General features: G+C 44.4%; 1 protein-coding gene across 10 annotated transcripts in view; it reads left to right on the plus strand.

Moving 5' to 3' along the window:
- Positions 1 to 406: 406 nt before the first annotated feature.
- HUWE1 (HECT, UBA and WWE domain containing E3 ubiquitin protein ligase 1) overlaps positions 407 to 18,132 on the plus strand; it is a 149,332-nt gene continuing 131,606 nt past the window's right edge. For 5 of the 10 annotated variants that reach the window (XM_077283730.1, XM_077283729.1, XM_077283732.1 and 2 more), the window contains exons 1-3: positions 407 to 575; positions 16,671 to 16,810; positions 17,863 to 17,932. In XM_077283730.1, the coding sequence (XP_077139845.1) occupies positions 17,888 to 17,932 (45 nt within the window). In that variant the 5' untranslated portion in view covers positions 407 to 575; positions 16,671 to 16,810; positions 17,863 to 17,887. The remainder of the gene's footprint in view (positions 576 to 16,670; positions 16,811 to 17,862; positions 17,933 to 18,132) is intronic. The other 5 variants (XM_077283726.1, XM_077283733.1, XM_077283728.1 and 2 more) reach the window with 2 other exon arrangements.

The raw sequence follows: 18,132 nt of genomic DNA on the forward strand, positions 1-18,132 counted from the left end.
TGCTGGCTGCGGTGTCTGCCCAGCACTTTTAATTTTCTTGGCGCTGTCATCACTCTCATCTGCTGTTACCAAGGTTACCGGCCACTGCTGCATCCTCTCCAGGGCAAGCTCAGCCTATCGGTGACCCTTTAGAGATTTAACCATACACATATATATATTTATTGACATCCTGCTGGGCTGTGACCGCCTATAGAGCCACAGGGCGCCATTGCACAGGTGCGCAGCCGCTCACGTCTCTCCTGTCTACTACACGTCTCCTGTCAGCAGCACATATCGCGAGATTTCAGGCCGCTCCGAGACTTGCCAACGCTCCCTCCTCCACTCGCTGCAGACGTTTTCGCGAGATCTGGGCTCAAAGCGCGCTCACAGGAGAAGGAGGCGGAGCACAGAAGAGGAGGGAAATCTCGCGAGATCACAGCGCAGGAGCAGACGGAGGGGGCGGAGCAGCGCAGTCTCGCGAGACCAGGCGGCCGAAGCTCTTGCGCTCAGGGCTCCGGCAGTCAGTAGGGGGCTTCGGCTTGGTTTAAGATGGCGGAGGCGGCGGGAGCTCGGAAGTGAAGCTGCTGACCGACCAGGTAAACGGCCCCGCGGAGGGCGGGAGTGGCGGCGGGGATGTGAAGCCCGGGCAGCTGACACACGGAGGCGGCCTCCGCAGCACTGGCGGCCCGCGGCCCCTCCTCCTGTCACCCGGGAAGCGGCTTCCCTCAGTCGGGGCTCGGCCTGTACTGCGTCGCTCCCTCATTTCCCCCTTTCCTGGGGCCTCTCCTTTCGCGTCTTCCGGCCGGAGCTGCCTGACACCCGCTAGGCCCCGGCCTGCTCTCCCCACACGGCCGTGTGCTCCCTTCACAGCGCCCCCGCCTGACCATGACCCAGCTCTTTTCTGCCGGTGCCTGCCGGGCGTCACGTGATCCGCTCCGGGCACCGCCGGACTCTTAAAGCGACAGCCACCCCAAAAGTCAGATTCAGCCAGCTATTGTTCTCTGGTAGCAGCCAATTCACACTATTTTTTTTTTTATAAGGGGAATTTATATCATCTCACTTCCATGATCAGTAATGTATCCCCTATCTACCTGCCTAGATATTATTTTGGTGGCGTTCTCCTTCAACCACTGGTCACACATGCACGCTCCTTCTTGCTGAGGCTGCGCTTTGTATTGTCACATGATCGCTTCTGACGATTTGTATAAAGTTCGTCTTTAATGCTCTTAAAGGGGTGGTGGTCCAGTGAAATCAAACGAACACCTTTTCCGCTCCATTCATTCTCTGAGACTAGCTCTCACCGGACAGCTCATTTTTATTTATTTTTTTTAAATTTCAATTAACTTTATTTACACAAACTTGAACACATTCCCCCAACAGTAGTATTATTGACATGCTTATGACTTTGATTGTCGGTTTACGCCTGCCTGTGTGGTGCTGCTGTATGTGTGTGAGATATACATTGGCTCATGTTTTGGCACGTGCTAGACCACCTGTCTTGGCAAATCTATTGTTTGGGGGGGATCTCAAGTTTTGGCATGTACCACACGTAAAATAAGTTTTTAATTTCTTGCGGGATGCAATGGTATATTGCAGGGTGAGCCACACTGCTAGATTTGGGGTGTCTAAAAAAAAAAAAAAAAGTGGTCGTTATATTGAACAGTCCAGATCATCAGATCCTTCTCTCTTCCCCAATGTGATCGATTAGGGGACAGATGTTCCTCCCCATTTCCCTCTGTCATCGACGGGATCGGCCGACTTGTACCAGTGCCTGTAGTAGCCATTAATAAACGTGGGCAGATATGCTCAGCGATCAGGGTACAGCTGCTGTCGGGCAGAATGCCTCTCCCGGACATATCAGACAATTCAGTGCTGTGGTATTGTTCCCTATTTGAGCCTCCATATGAAGGAACTACAGCTCCACAGTGGGAAGTTCGCCCAGTAATAAAAGCTTTTTTTTTTTTTACACAGACTTTGCTTATTTCAAGACATATATAGAGATTTATATTTATTAGCTAGCTGGAGTTTTGGCGCCATATTTTGGCTATTAATGACTAAATATAGGGAAAAGAAATTAGCATAATCCCTATTTTAAAGGCGTTGTCTCACTTTCAAAATGTGGCTCTCAGGACAACCGATTGAGCCCCCCCCCCAGAGATTTCCAGCTCTGCAATAACACCACTTATGCTCTACTAGATGGTGGCCCGATTCTAACGCATCGGGTGTTCTAGAATATGTATGTATATAGCAGCCACACAGTATATAGCACAGGCCACGTAGTGTATAGGAGCCATGTAGTATATAGCAGACAAATACTATGTGGCCTGTGCTATATACTATGTGGCTGCTATATACATGCATACATACATATTGTAGAATACCCAATGCTTTAATACAGCCCACGCAGTATATAACAGTGGCCACGCAGTATATAACACAGCCCACGCAGTATATAACACAGCCCACGTAGTATATAGCACAGCCCATGCAGTATATAACACAGCCCACGCAGTATATAACATTGCCCACGTAGTATGTAGCACAGCCCACGCAGTATATAGCAGCCATGTAGTATATAGCAGCCCACGCAGTATATAGCAGCCATGTAGTATAGAACATTGCCCACATAGTATATAGCACATCTCACGCAGTATTTATAGCACAGCCAACGTAGTATATAGCAGCCACGCAGTATATCACACAGCCCACGCAGTATTTAGCAGTGTGGGCACCATATCCCTGTTAAAAAAAAATAAAAATAAATAAATAAATTAAAATAAAAGTGATATACTCACCCGCAGGGATCCAGCGAAGCTGTAGCGATGCGCGCGCGCAGCTGCCGCCATCTTCCGTTCCCAGAGATGCATTGCGAAATTACCCAGAAGACTTAGCGGTCTCGCGAGACCGCTAAGTCTTCTGGGTAATTTCGCAATGCATCTCTGGGAACGGAAGATGGCGGCAGGCGCGAGCGCATGGTCCGACGACGGAAGGTGAGAATAGCCGTTTTTTTTTTTTGTTTTTATTATTTTTAACATTACATCTTGTTACTATTGATGCCGCATAGGCAGCATCAATAGTAAAAATTTGGGGACACACAGGGTTAATAGCAGCGGTAACGGAGTGCATTACCCGCGCCATAACGCGGTCCGTTACCGCTGGCATTAACCCCGTGTTTGCGGGGAGTATGCGGGCGCCGGGCACTGACTGCAGGGGAGTAGGGAGGGACTAATCGGACTGTGCCCGTCACTGATTGGTCGCGGCAGCCATGACAGGCAGCTGGCGAGACCAATCAGCGACGCGGGATTTCCGTGACGGAAGGTGCAGACAGAAAGACGGAAGTACCCCTTAGACAATTATATATATATATATATATATATATATATATATATATATATATTATTATAGATGCCTTCTCTCCAAGAACTGATACTCCATCTGAAGATATTTTGAGGATAGTTGCTAAGAATTTTAAGTGGATTGGTGATGTAAGTGGATTGGTGGTCATCTTCAGCTGCTGGTTTAAAGTGAACTTGTCATGTTGTAAATGGTCTCTGATCTGCCTTTGTGGGATGATATATGGCTGATCAGACTTGTGGACCTTATTTTGTGGGAAATGTTTTAGTAAGACTAGTATTTTATTGACATCCCTGGTGTTTATTGAAGAGTCCAGTGGGCGGTCTAACTCATTGATTGACAGTAAGCTAGATCTGCACAGCCCCATGCATTTAGTGGACACTTCTGGGTACTGCAGCTCCGCTACTAATCAAATAAGATATCAGTGTAATGGAAAACCCCTTCAAGTCTTGGCCATATTTGTTGAATTCATGGTTTTGGTTTCCTTTCCAGGAGAAGACAAGCCATGACCTTCCCACCACTGTCATAAGTGATGACATGAATCATAACAGTGGGAGTTTTTTTTTTTTTTAGTTGACTTTCACTGAGACATCACGACCACATGTAGCCTGATGTGACCCTAAGCTAGGGTCACATTGCGTTAGGGCAATCCGTTAAGCGCATAGCGCTAGCGGATTGCGCTAATGCAATGCTTCTCTAGGGTCCGCGTTCGGCGTCCCCGCTAGCGCAGATCCCCGATCTGCACTAGCAAAGAACGGACCTCGGGCCATTAAAAAATAACCGAATTTCACAAGTGGCAGTCCTGACATGGGAGATGAATGCAGTTTTTCCTGCTCAGAGGGTGTGCGGAGAGGAAGACATCCTGCCAGTGTATGGGAGGCATCCACCCGCCTTACTGCATTTAAAGGGATGTTTCCATAAATCAAGTTGTCACATATCCTTTGGACAGGTGATAACCACTTGTTTGATGCGATTGTGAGAGCTGAGACTTCGAAGTCGTACATCGCTGCTCCATTCTTAGACAGCAAGCAACTGTATAGTATAACGGGGGGTCGGGTCTTAGCAGTCAGACCCCCAGTGATCTAGGAATGTTTTTGCTCAACTTTATATAAGACCCTGGTCCGGTGGCTGCATTTATAGTTTATGGAGCCGGACCACACCCACACGAAACGGGACCTCTTCTGATTAGTAGGCCTTGAACAATGTCATCGACTTGGCGCGATGTCTGTGACATTGCCCTGGGTGTAGTAGTTTGAAGATGTGCAGGTAGGACAGTCACAGCGTATAGTACAGTATTACAGTAAGGTCAATTATTAAAGAAGTCATATGTCACTTGGCTTTGTATTTCTAATCGGTGGGCGGCTGATTGCTGGAAGACCCCAATAGAGATGGTCTTCAAATGGTCACGACATTGCATTAGATAAGCAACTTTATGTAATACTTCGTTCTTCCAGTGGTGGCGCTGCATGACAAGTGACCACCTGCTTCTGAATTCTCCATGGATATATGTAATATTTTATTTTTTTGTGCACCTGCATTCATTTTTCATACCGCCGTCCAGTCTATGGAGTTGTGAAGAGTTCTGGGGTATCATGTGGCATTGAGAATATTGAGAAATATACATGTGACATTGAGCACGGACGCTGAGGGCCCTGCCTTGTTATCGGCACTAGGTGCTGCTTTTTGGCTTGTAAACAGACATCTGATCCTACCTACAAGTTATCGGATTGTGCTGACTGGTCAGTGCATGTGTCATTAGTACAACCTATGCACTGTTATTATTTTGGCAGATGGTATTAAAATAAGTAACACTAATTGAACTCGCAACCCTTTAAATATGGGTGGGAAGCAATCTGCAGTGTATTACCTGACATACTTAGAACAGAGCGGAGGCAGGAGTGATTGATCAAGCCTGACCTGTATAGATAATTATTGGGTGTGAGGAGCAGTGTTGCTCTGGCGGCATTGTACATCTCCCATAGTTGGCTGCTAATATTAGGAACCATCGCGTTCAGTCCAGCTAATAGTCTATCAGCCCTGCACATCAAGGAGTTAACACCAGAATTGTCGTAAAACGCAATAAAATGTTTCAAAATATTTGTAAGCAAAATTTTTGCAACTTATTTTTTATTTATTTATTTTTTTTAATACACCAGTCCCGGACAACTTTCCCAAAGGGGACTGCACTGGGATGAAGCATGGTGGAGCCTGCCTGGCAAGTTAGTCATGATTTTATCGTCTTTATAGTAGTCATGTATTTTTCTTCCTCTCGGGCTGGTTCCATACTACGTCTGTGCTCAGAATGAAGTATCGGGGCCAATGGTCGGTCGGACCTGCAGTTACTGTCTGAACCCATATGTATAGGCTCTGTTGGGATTCTTGGGTGCCCAGAGCGGGCGATCATGTGCCCGCAAGTATGCAAATTGTGACTGCAGGCTTGAACCCCAAGCCTGGACAAGCTTGTTAAAGGGGCTCACCGCTGTGGACAATGAATACTTGGTAGAAAGGGCCTGGACAATAAACTGATCTTTGAGCCCCCGGTAATCCAATGTAATCTGCTGACAGCACCCCCATAGGAAAACTTATGTGAATTGACATTGTGAATTTCTTCAATGGGACAGGTCCTCCGGCGTGAGAGGCAGTCTTTACCAAAAATATCCACTCTGGCTGTGAGATGAGGATCCTGAAAAGGACCCCCCACCACAATGTTACCAATATATTAATGGGTTGTTGAAGCTGGGTCACCCTTTTAATTGGAAAAAATGGGACGCTGTGTCCCCTAAAGGAATCTCTTGGCCTGGGAAGGTGGGGATTAGAAGATATATTGCTCATATCACTCTGAGATTTGTTTTTTTTTTTTCTGATCTGGGTATAATAAAATGCAATCTCTATTTTCCCACTGTATTCTGAACATACTGGAAAAGGTAGAGAGGCGAAAAGTGAAAAATAAAACCAAGACATTATAAAATGGTGATAAAATGTAATAACTTAGACCAAACACCCACGAAAACTTAAAGATGGTTTGATTTTGATGACTTATTCTTAAAATGGGTCATCCATATCAAAACAGTGTTGGCCGGCACTCCTCACCTCCCAGTGATCAGTTGGTTGCAGGTACCGCGGTGGACAGAGCCGAAACAGCACAGCAACGTGCAGTGGCAGTTCTCCGATACTGCAGCTCAGCTCCCGCTCTCTTGGAATAGCCAGAACACATTGTATGGAGCAATTTTGTGTTTTCCATGAAAACTCGCACTTTCATTAATCAAATGAGTTGTCAAATGAATTGAAAATCTAGTCCAGACATTGACAAGGTTCGAAAAAAAGATTTTTGTTTTAAATAATAATTTTCTCCTTCAAACTTTGCTTTCGTCAAAGAATGCTCCCTTTGCAGCAATTTCAGCACTGCAGACCTTTGGCATTCTAGCAGTTAATTTGCTAAGGTAATCAGGAGAAATTTCCCCCCATGCTTCCAGAAGCCTCTCACAAGTTGGTTTGGCTTGATGGGCATACGGCCAAGCTGCTCCCACATCAGCTCAATGGGGCTGAGATCTGGTGACTGCGCTGCCACTCCATTACAGATAGAATACCAGTTGCCTGCTTCTTCCCTAAATAGTTCTTCATAGTTTGGAGGTGTGCTTTGGGTCATTGTCCTGTTGTAGGGTGAAATTGGCTCCAATCAAGCGCTATCCACAGGGCATGGCGTTGCAAAATGGAGTGACAGCCTTCCTTATTCAAAATCCCTTTTACCTTGTACAAATCTCCCACTTTACCAGCACCAAAGCAACCCCAGACCATCACATTACCTCCACCATGCTTAACAGATGGCGGCAGGCACTCTTCCGTCATCTTTTCAGCTGTTCTGTGTCTCATAAATGTTCTTCTGTGTGATCCACACACCTCAAACTTAGATTCGTCTGTCCATAATACTTTTTTCCAATCTTCCTCTGTCCAATGTCTGTTCTTTTGCCCGTATTAATCTTTTCCTTTTATTAGCCAGTCTCAGATATGGCTTTTTCTTTGCCACTCTGCCCTGAAGGCCAGCATCCCGGAGTCGCCTCTTCACTGTAGACGTTGACACTGGCGTTTTGCGTGTACCATTTAATGAAGCTGCCAGTTGAGGACCTGTGAGGCGTCGATTTCTCAAACTACAGGCTCTAATGTACTTGTTGTGTTGCTCAGTTGTGCAGCGGGGCCTCCCACTTCTCTTTCTACTCTGGTTTGAGCCTGTTTGTGCTCTCCTCTGAAGGGAGTAGTACACACCGTTGTAGGAAATCTTCAGTTTCTTGGCAATTTCTCACATGGAATAGCCTTCATTTCTAAGAACAAGAATAGTCTGTCGAGTTTCACATGAAAGTTCTTTTTTTCTGGCCATTTTGGAAGTTTAATGGAACCAACAAATGTAATGCTCCAGATTCTCAACTAGCTCAAAGGAAGGTCATGTTTATAGGTTCTCTAATCGGCCAAACTGTTTTCATCTGTGCTAACATAGTTGCACAAGGGTTTTCAAGGGTATTCTAACCATCCATTAGCCTGCTTACACAGTTAGCAAACACAAAGTACAATAAGAACACTGGAGTGATGGCTATTGGAAATGGGCCCCTATACATCTATGAAGATATTGCATTACAAACCAGACATTTGCAGCTAGAGTAGACATTTACCACATTAACAATGTATAGAGTGTATTTCTGAGTCATTTAGGGTATGTGCACACGTTGCTGATTTGGCTGCGGATCTGCAGCAAATTGGCCGCTGCAGATTCGCAGCTGTTTTCCATGCGGTTTACAGTACCATGTAAACCTATGGAAAACCAAATCCGCAGTGCCCGTGGTGCGTTTTACCTGCAGATTTTGCAAAAACGGTGCGGAAAAACCCGCACACGAATCCGCAACGTGGGCACATAGCCTCAATGTTGGCTTCATTGGAAAAAACTGTGCTTTTCCTTAAAAAATAAGGACATTTTTAAGTGACCCTAAACTTTTACACGGTAGTGTAGGTAATCAATATCATAAACCCCATTTACAGTGCTGTGCCTCTTAATTGGGACAAAACATTTTTTAAGTAAAATCGTAAGTTGGTTACCAGTCAGTGATTCAAACCAGTTTTAATATATAATAAATCTTGGTCAACTTGCCAGGGGAAAAAAGTAATTTTCAGAATTAGTATGTAACAGTGCATTATAACATTTTATTTTTTGCTTTGTCCCAATTAAGGCTACTTTCACACTAGCGTCGGTACAGGGCCGTCGCGCTGCGTCGGCCCGACGTACCGTCGCATACTGTGCAAGCGCCGCACAACGGGGGCAGCGGATGCTGTTTTTCCACGCATCCGCTGCCCCATTGTGAGGTGCAGGGAGGTGGGGGCGGAGTTCCGGCCGTGCATGCGCGGTCGGAAATGGCGGACCGTCGGCACAAAAAAACGTTACATGTAACGTTTTTTACTGCCGGCGGTCCGCCACAACGTTTGTCAATACGTCGCAATGCGTCGTTAATGTTAGTCTATGGGGAAAAAATGCATCCTGCAAACGACTTTGCAGGATGCAATGCATCGTTTTGGCGAAAAAACGCGACGTATGCAAAAAAACGCTAGTGTGAAAGTAGCCTGAATTTGCAGAGCACTGTAAATAGAAGTGCCTATTTAAAGGGCTATGCCCCCAAATAATCAAGTTATTCCCATATCTCTAGAATATAGGACTGCTATGACTTTTGTTTGAGTGTCTGCAATCAGCTAGTCTCCGTCGGCCTTCCTCAAAGGGCATAAGTGTTCGTTTTATAAGGAGCTGTCTTGACCAGGATGCCCCTGTATTTTATGTCTCGTTGGTTTTGTCTCCTGACGCTCGGCTTTCTGGCTCTTTTAAAGTTTTATATTTAGCCCATCCCTGATTACATTTATTTGACATGAAGACTAATTAGCATGTAAGATAATTTCTGTCATTCTTTATCTTCTGCAATTCACACTAAATTGCATGTGGATTTGCCACCCTGTAGTGTGAGAAACCTTTGCTGTAGGCTGCTGGTTATAATGGAGAGTTGCCCAGTATCACTGGACGTTGTTCTCAGATAGACAGGAGCTACAGGAAGGTTGGCAAAGGCAGTTATTTTGCATATATTCACAATAATCAGCAGTCTCTTGATTGTATAAAATGGTGCTAAAGCCAAGGATAAAATTCACCATAGTTCCCCTCCAGTTGTATCCTTGCACAGTCCACGTCAGACTTGGATCGGTCCAGTGTGCAGACTGCTGGACACCTCATGGACACATGAGGCTGTAAGATTGAGTCGGGCATTGCGACCCCTTATACAGACTATGAAATATGCTCTTGTGAACCCACCGGGTTCATAATGGTTGTGATGTGGCCCTAATGCGGATTACTGGAACTAGATCTGTAATATAATGAGGCGCTAGTCCCCAGGTTGAAAGTGTTAATGCTAGTTATGCGTGAAGCGATGGGTGTGTAGTGTCTCTGCTATATAATCCAAGCCGTTTCCTGCTCAATAAAACACTGAAATGCTTTTTTTAATTAGTTGCAAGGCCTGACGATCAAGGCAAAGCCTGTATGGTGGCACACAGTTCTGTCTTATAGGGCTATGTCGCGCAGGGCTTTGGAGTCAGTATATAATGGACAGACTCCTAGAATATATAATAAGTTGAGTACAGTGCAGGATGTGCTGTAAATGTTTTCATAAGAATTAGAGAAAGTTATGGAATATCCTATAAATGTCTGTTCTGTCCCTGATCTAATGATCTTGGCTTTAAGTTGAGATGAATCTGTGCTGCACTTTATGCACATGCTCAGTAGTGACCAGGGCTGTGGAGCCGGGGGAAGTTGAGCCGCAGATTTGGCTCTGATGTCGCAGTGTGGTGCCTCCATGCTATTCTTAACTACCATATTAAAGGAGTGGACCAGCTTTCTGGTTTCCGGGTGGGGAGGATGTGCACTTTTGACAGGTGGGACCAGCAGGGCTGTGGAGTCGGAGCCCATTTTGGTGAAGTCGATGTCATGGAAATTGAGGAGTCGGATGTTTGGCTTACCGACTCCACAGCCCTGGGACCAGCGGCATGGTATCACTGCGTCTTTATGCATCTCCAGCGTCTGAGTGGAGAATCCTACAATCCGTGCAGTTTCAGTACTTTTCTAGGAAACCGCCTCTGATAGACTGCAGAGATGGCCAATAACCTAGCCAGCCAGCTATACACTGTAAAATAAAAAAAAATCCATCCATTCTTAATTTGCAGAGTATTCTTTCCCCCGAGAACTTTGCTGTAAAATTGCAGTCAGTACAGTATTTATCCATGTATGAAGCATAAAGGTGTTCTTGCCACTTTTCCTGTCTCTTTTTTATATGAATATTGTCCAATTATCACATTTCCATCCCAGTATTGAGAGCATCGTTCTGAATGGCTGCAGCGGGTAAAACACTGAGGCATTGTGGATTCGGATGTCGCTTGCTGCTGCCGGCCATGTTAATGTGTGACTGCACTGTGCATTAATTGGATTACTAGGCAGGAAGTCATCTGCGTGATATAATATACCGGGGAGGGGGTGCAGGGTCAGCAGCAGGCACATTTATCAATGTAATCTAATTTCGATGCAATGTTTGTCCAGAGCGGTCAGACCACCGAGAAGAAATGCTGTGGTCACTGACATTACAGGATCTGGTCGTCTTTCCATTTAAATAAATAATTGCTATTGACGCCTTATGAGCAGTAATAGGGCACTTCTACAGCTGAGGCAGAGAACTTGCCTAGTGCATGCTGGGAGTTGTAGTCTCTCAGGTAGGATTTATCGTCTTGCTCGGTGCCAAGATAATTGTTTGTACAGGTGCGAATGAGCAAATACAAGGAAGAGTCGTCAGCAGCATTTTATTCTGGTTGTAATGTGTAAGGGTACCGTCACACAGTGCCATTTTCATCGCTACGACGGCACGATTCGTGACGTTGCAGCGTCGTATGATTATCGCTCCAGCGTCGTAGACTGCGGTCACACGTTGCAATACACGGCGCTGGAGCGATAATTTCATGACGTATTTGCGATGTAGAAGCCGTTGGTTACTGTGCGCACATCGTATACAACCTGTGTCACACGATGCAATCATGCCGCCACAGCGGGACACTAGACGACGAAAGAAAGTTTCAAACGATCTGCTACGACGTACGATTCTCAGCGGGGATCCGGATCGCAGTAGCGTGTCACACACAACGATATCGTAACGATATCGCTAGAACGTCACGAATCGTTCCGTCGTAGCGATGAAAATGGCACTGTGTGACGGTACCCTAAGTGAAGGAATGTGATACCCCACGACTATCCAAGACTGACATGGTGCCAGATTAAAGGGACTAACAGTGGACTGGTCTCTGGGGGCCTCTCTATCGTCTGCAGGAAGCATTAGGCTATGTGCACACGTTTAGTATTTGCAGCAGATTGTTCTGCTGCAAAAGTGTTGGCTCCACCTAATGGTCTGTACCCCCTCATTTAGCCATATGCAGGTTTAGATTCGGCTCGCATCTAGTATTGCTTTCCATCAAAGATGATAATTTCCTGACACACACATCAGATGAAAGGCTGCATTTTACAGATGGTGCAAATTGATTCACAGAACCTGCCCCAGTGTCCATGTCAGTAATCTGTAGCAGGATCCCTAAGAATCTCATCCCTCCTGCCAGAATCTCTCCCTTTTTTTTTTTTTTTCTTCTTTTTAATATTGGCCAGCCTTGTGTGACGTCATTGTTGCGGCCCAGCACAAATATGACGTGCTATTCAAAAGAGCCACAGATTTTGCAGGTAAGGCTACTTTCACACTAGCGTCGGGAACAACCCGTCGCTGTGCGTCGGGCCGAGGTTCCCGACGCTAGCGTGGTCTCCGCCGCACAACGGGGGCAGCGGATGCATTTTTCCCACGCATCCGCTGCCCCATTGTGAGGTGCGGGGAGGTGGGGGCGGAGTTGCGGCCGCGCATGCGCGGTCGGAAAAAGCGGACCGTCGGGAGCAAAAAACGTTACATGTAACGTTTTTTTCTCCCGACGGTCCGCTACCACACGCCCAAGCGTCGCAAAACGGACGCGACGTTTGGCAATGCGTCGCTAATGTTACAAAACAGAACGGAGTATACAAGTCCCAATACGCATTTTATTTAAAAATTGTATAATTTTATTTATATTATCAAAATATATAATTCAAACTGAGTAATCAAATATAAATACAATACATATAAATAACAGGATTAGTGGAGGAGGAAACACTATAATAGTGGCGGAGCGGATGACAACACCTATCACATCATATCACAAGGACTGCTATTGTGGGAGCCATAGTATGAAAACAGTCTGTGGCAATAGCGTGGTGAGACATCTCAGACCTAATGGGTAAGCTGCTTTATATGATATGAGGTGATGAGTCCTGTAGGCACTATGGCACTTTAGCTAGTGATATAACCTGCACTGTTGCAACTTTTTTTTTTTTTTTTTTCTTTTCTTTTTGAGCAATATAGCTATGATGATTAGGGCTATTGCCACAGACTGTTTTCATACTATGGCTCCCACAATAGCAGTCCTTGTGATATGATGTGATAGGTGTTGTCATCCGCTCCGCCACTATTATAGTGTTTCCTCCTCCACTAATCCTGTTATTTATATGTATTGTATTTATATTTGATTACTCAGTTTGAATTATATATTTTGATAATATAAATAAAATTATACAATTTTTAAATAAAATGCGTATTGGGACTTGTATACTCCGTTCTGTTGTTTTGTATTTATTGGGGAGTTTCCTAGACTGTCCTATTGTTTCGGACAGAAATATTGGGAGAGATATAACAATCCTTGTCTCTCGGCCACGCATATGTATTAATTTTTGTGAGTTTTGTATTGAGTCGCTAATGTTAGTCTATGACGAAAAAACGTATCCAGCAAGAACTTTTGCTGGATGCGTATTTTCGGCAAAACGGCGCATTTGCGACGTATTGCAGTTAACACTAGTGTGAAAGTAGCCTAAGAGCTGTTTCACAAGGCTCCTATCTGGTGGTCACTGGACCAGGTTCTGCAAATCGATCCACATAAACTAAAGTTGCAACTTATGCCACTGTACAGTCCTATAGCGACTTCTGCTGCCACTAGGCACGTGGCTCCCATAGAAAAGGCTTTTTTCTTTTTTGAGATATATACCGCCTAAATTGGGGTTTTCCAAAGCTCCGAAAACCCCTACTAGTAAAAGTCATCCTATGCAAATGACGAAAAATTGTCAGTCTTGACAGTCGTCATCAGTCACTTGACGTTTTGCTTTTGCCAAATTAATTTTATACAAGGTTTATCAAAAGGCAAAAAAACCACTTCTATAGTGTTTGTATATGGACAAACTGAGAAGAATGGAAAGGTAAAGCATTTTCAGATTGGGCAATAGGACTACAATTTCCATAAGCTTTTCAGAAATTGAAAGCTGGGATGTTTGTTGCCATAGGCATTTGCTTCATTTCACTTTATTTTTACACTTTAGGAGTTAATCACCTATAAAAACCTATAAAGAAGTAAGTTTTTTTTTCTGATGACCTGGGCTTATGATTCCAGAAAAAACTGTCCTTGTCCTCCATGTTGAAGATGAAAATTTCAAATTTCAGCTTTTCCAATAGCATTGTCTTTGTTATAGAGGACCGGAAGTGGGCAATTATTGCTCCTTATTCCCACTGCTCCCCTTAGTATTCTTATTTTTTTATTTAAATCTGCCATAAGGTCCCAGAGATATGGTCCTTTTTATTTTGTGCTACTTCTTATGGTCTTTACCGCGGTGTGTGGATCATGGAATAATATGCAGTGCAGCCTAAAGACATGCCCCTGAGGATCCTCTGAGCCATGCCCCCCTTATAAAGACCATAAGAATTGGAACTAAATATAAAGGTGCAGTGTGGCAGATTTATAAAAAAAAGAAATAAATTGAAGACTTGGGAATAGCAGAAGGGCTAAATCTGCCCACTTTTGTAAACTGTGCCCTCTTTAAATTATTAAAGTGCTTCTCACAAAATTAGAATATCTTCAAAAAGTTAATTTATTTCAGTTCTTTAATACAAAAAGTAAAACTCCTATTATATAGTCATTACAAACAGAGTGATCTATTTCACGTGTTTTTCTGTTAATGTTGATGATTATGGCTTTCAGCCAGTGAAAACCCAAAAGTCATTATCTCAATAAATTACAATACTTTACAACACCAGCATGAAAAATGATTTTAAAATCCAAAATGTTGTCTTACTGAAATGTATGCTCAGTAAATGCTCTCAATATTTGGTCGGGCTCCTTTTGCATCAATTACTGCATCAATGCAGCGTGGCATGGAGGCGATCAGCCTGTGGCACTGCTGAGGTGTTATGGAAGCCCAGGTTGCTTTGATAGCAGCCTTTAGCTTGTCTGCATTGTTGGGTCTGGTGTCTATCCCTTTGGACAATACTCCATAGATTCTCTAAGGGGTTAAGGTCAGGTGAGTTTGCAGCCAATCAAGCTCAGTGATACTGTTGGTTATAAACCAGGTATTGCTACTTTTGGCAGAGTGGACAGTTGCCAAGTCCTGCTGGAAAATGAAATTTCCATCTCCAATAAGCTTGTCGGCAGAGGGAAGCATAAAGAGCTCTAAAAATTTCCTGGTAGACGGCTGCCCTGACTTTGGTCTTGATAAAACACAGAGGACCTACACCAGCAGATTAAATGGCTCCCCAAACCATCACTGATTGTGGAAACTTCACACTAGACCTCCAGCAGCTTGGATTGTAGCCTCTCCACTCTTCCTCCAGACTCTGGGACCTTGATTTCCAAACGAAATGCAAAATTTACTTTCATCCGAAAACACCTTGGACCACTAAGAATAGTCCAGTTCTTATTCTCCTTGGCCCATTAATATGCTTGGATACAGCACTGTGTGAACAACCAGCTTCTTTAGCAATGGCTTTTTGTGGTTTACCCTCCTTGTGGAGTGTGTCTGACTGCCTTCTGGACATCTGTCGAGTCAGCAGTCTTCCCCATGATTCTGGAGCCTACTGAAACAGACTGAGAGCTTTATAAACGCTCAGGAAGCCTTTGCAGTTTTTTTTTTTTTAAATCTAATTTACTGAGAGACTTTTGGGTTTTCATTGGCTGTAAGACATAATCATCAACATTAACAGAAATAAACTCTTGAAATAGATCACTCTGTCTGTAATGACTCTATATAATGAGTTTCACTTCTTGTATTGAAGAACTGAAATTACCTTTTTGATATTCAAATTTGGTGAGAAGCACTTGTATGGGGGGTGGGGGGGAATTCACACGTAGCAATGAGGTCAGATCACATTTGCGGTCTTGCCAAAATCGGGGTACAGCAATTGGCCACATTTATTTTACTTACCGTATTTTTGGACTAAAAGATGCACCCCAAAGCTTTCAGAAGAAAAACTGGGGTCCATCTTACGTCCTGAATTCAGTTTACCCTGGGGGGATTGGCAGCGTTGGTGGAGTGGAGTCATAGGGGGTGTTTGGTGGTCCAGCGATTATATGACCCAGACTGGTTCGGCGGTGCTCGGTGGTTCAGGGGCTTTGACGGGCTTTGACGTTTTGTGAAAGCCCGAAGCCCCCGCACATCCATTGCTGTGATGCGGTGGTCTCTGGGAAGTCCTATCCCAAGGCTGATGCTGCAGGTTCGGTGATGCGGGGGCTCCCACTACATTTTGTGAAAGCCCGGAGTCCTCATACTTCCATTGCCTCGATGCACATGTGCAGTTTGAAATCTTGGCAATGAGATCTCTGTGCCGAGATCTCAATCTGCGCCTGCAGCACCATTTTCCCGGAGTCCACAGCATTAAGGCAATGGAATTGCAGGGGCTCTGGGCTTTCACAAAATGTCGCCGGAGCCCCCCGTATCAAAGATCAGCGCCGCACCAGGCTGGGATGGGAGTGAGATCATTGCCCTGCAGCTTTAGACCACCGGAAGAATTGCCAACTCCTGGTGCCACCACACTAATTGTAAGTACATTCCGACTGTTTTTCCTCCCATTTTTTTGGGAAAAAAGTGCATCTTATAACTCCGAAAAATACAGTATTTCACAAATGAAAACCACATCACCAGACATCTCACCACAAGGTTTATTTTCAACTTGGGCTTCCTAGCAAGGTCCAAGTGTTCATAGAAACATACGTTTTTAGACTAGTGTCACACCAGCGCAATAAGGGCACAGTTCCTTGCCAGACCGCGGCACAGGTTCCATCAACTGATTTAACTGCATCCTAAGGATCCATGATATTATTTCGGGTGCGATTTTTGTGAGAAGACATTGATTGTATGGGCCGCTTTAACCATTTTCCTGCTTTATTTCCAGTTGGCACTGCATTCTGACTACACCCTCCCATCGAGTTCCTGCTTCCTTGAACTTTCTGGGCGACACTTGCGGTCTTGTAACAGACTCTTTCAAATGCTGTTTTCTGCTCCTTTAACAGTGCCCCGCTGGTTCCAGCTGGAGTAAGTTGGGGAGGAAATATAAGACATAAGTGGGAGTGGAGAGGGGTAAGACGAAAATAGGGATTTTTGTGTACTCACCGTAAAATCCTTTTCTCCAAGCCATTCATTGGGAGACGCAGACCATGGGGACCCCCAACCTCCTTCAATACATTACAAGTCCAATGCCTCTGTGTCTGGGACTGCAGATTAGTCCTAATCACTTCATCTGATTGAGCCAAAGACACAACTGCATGCACATGTACATCACAATGTCACGTACTACAGTGATTGAACGGTATTGCTGCATCCCCATTTTCTGCTAATAAGCTGGGTCTGGACCTCTCACTAAAATACAGGTCATCAAGGTAAAATGCCTTTTAAATGAAATGAATCATCAGAAAACTACCTATTGCAAAAAGGGTTGTCCACTGCTGCAACAACTTTTTTTTTTTTTTATATCATTATTTATTTTTTTATAATCAATCAACTATCTCCCCTACTGTAAAATAAAAGTACCCCATATTTGCCTCCTGTACCGATGCTGCTCCAGTGATGTCTGTTATGGTTATCCCGGGGCTTGCTTTATATTGGCTGATAGTCAGTGGCCGCTATTGAGCTACTGTCTTCTTATCTTGGGGGACCCCATTTCTCTCTCCTCTGATGTGCTAGAATCATATAAGAGGAGTGAGAAATAAGAAATCATACCATTAAAAATTTACAGCAAAAGATTCCCATATTTCTGGATCCATGTGGCGGATTTTATAAAAAAAACAAAACAAAATGAAAAACTCGAAGGAGCATCGGGAATAAAATAAGAAAAACAAACTGTCCGCTTTTGACTTGGTGACAAGTCCTCTCTTAAGTGAAATCCATTGTGTTGCTGTCCGTGGTTCTGATACCTTGGCTCTCCCACATGCAGGCTTACAGTGCGGCATCTCTTACCACTCCAATGATAATCACTATTGTTTTTTGCTTAGTAAAGGAATTTGCAAATTGTAAAGAAAAAAAAAAATAGTGCACGTTTTGCCCTCTTGCTGTACATACTAAAATATTGACTTCTCCCCACTTTCTAGGTTATAGAATCAGTAAACTCTGAAGATGAAGGTGGACAGGACGAAGCTGAAGAAGACGCCAACAGAGGCGGTGAGTGTTGCTTATGCCACGTTACCAAACATTGCAATCACAAGCACAAAGCGCCCAGAATCTGCCTATGTGAGCCAGATTTACAGCGGTATTCCCATCTCAGGATATTAACTGGTGAACACCACATCCAGGCAGAGAATAGCCATTGCCACGCACCCCGCTCTTGCATCTTTCCTCATCTTTCATAGAAGTGAATGGAG

Source organism: Ranitomeya variabilis, chromosome 2, assembly GCF_051348905.1.
Source record: "Ranitomeya variabilis isolate aRanVar5 chromosome 2, aRanVar5.hap1, whole genome shotgun sequence".
Lineage (NCBI taxonomy): Eukaryota > Metazoa > Chordata > Amphibia > Anura > Dendrobatidae > Ranitomeya > Ranitomeya variabilis.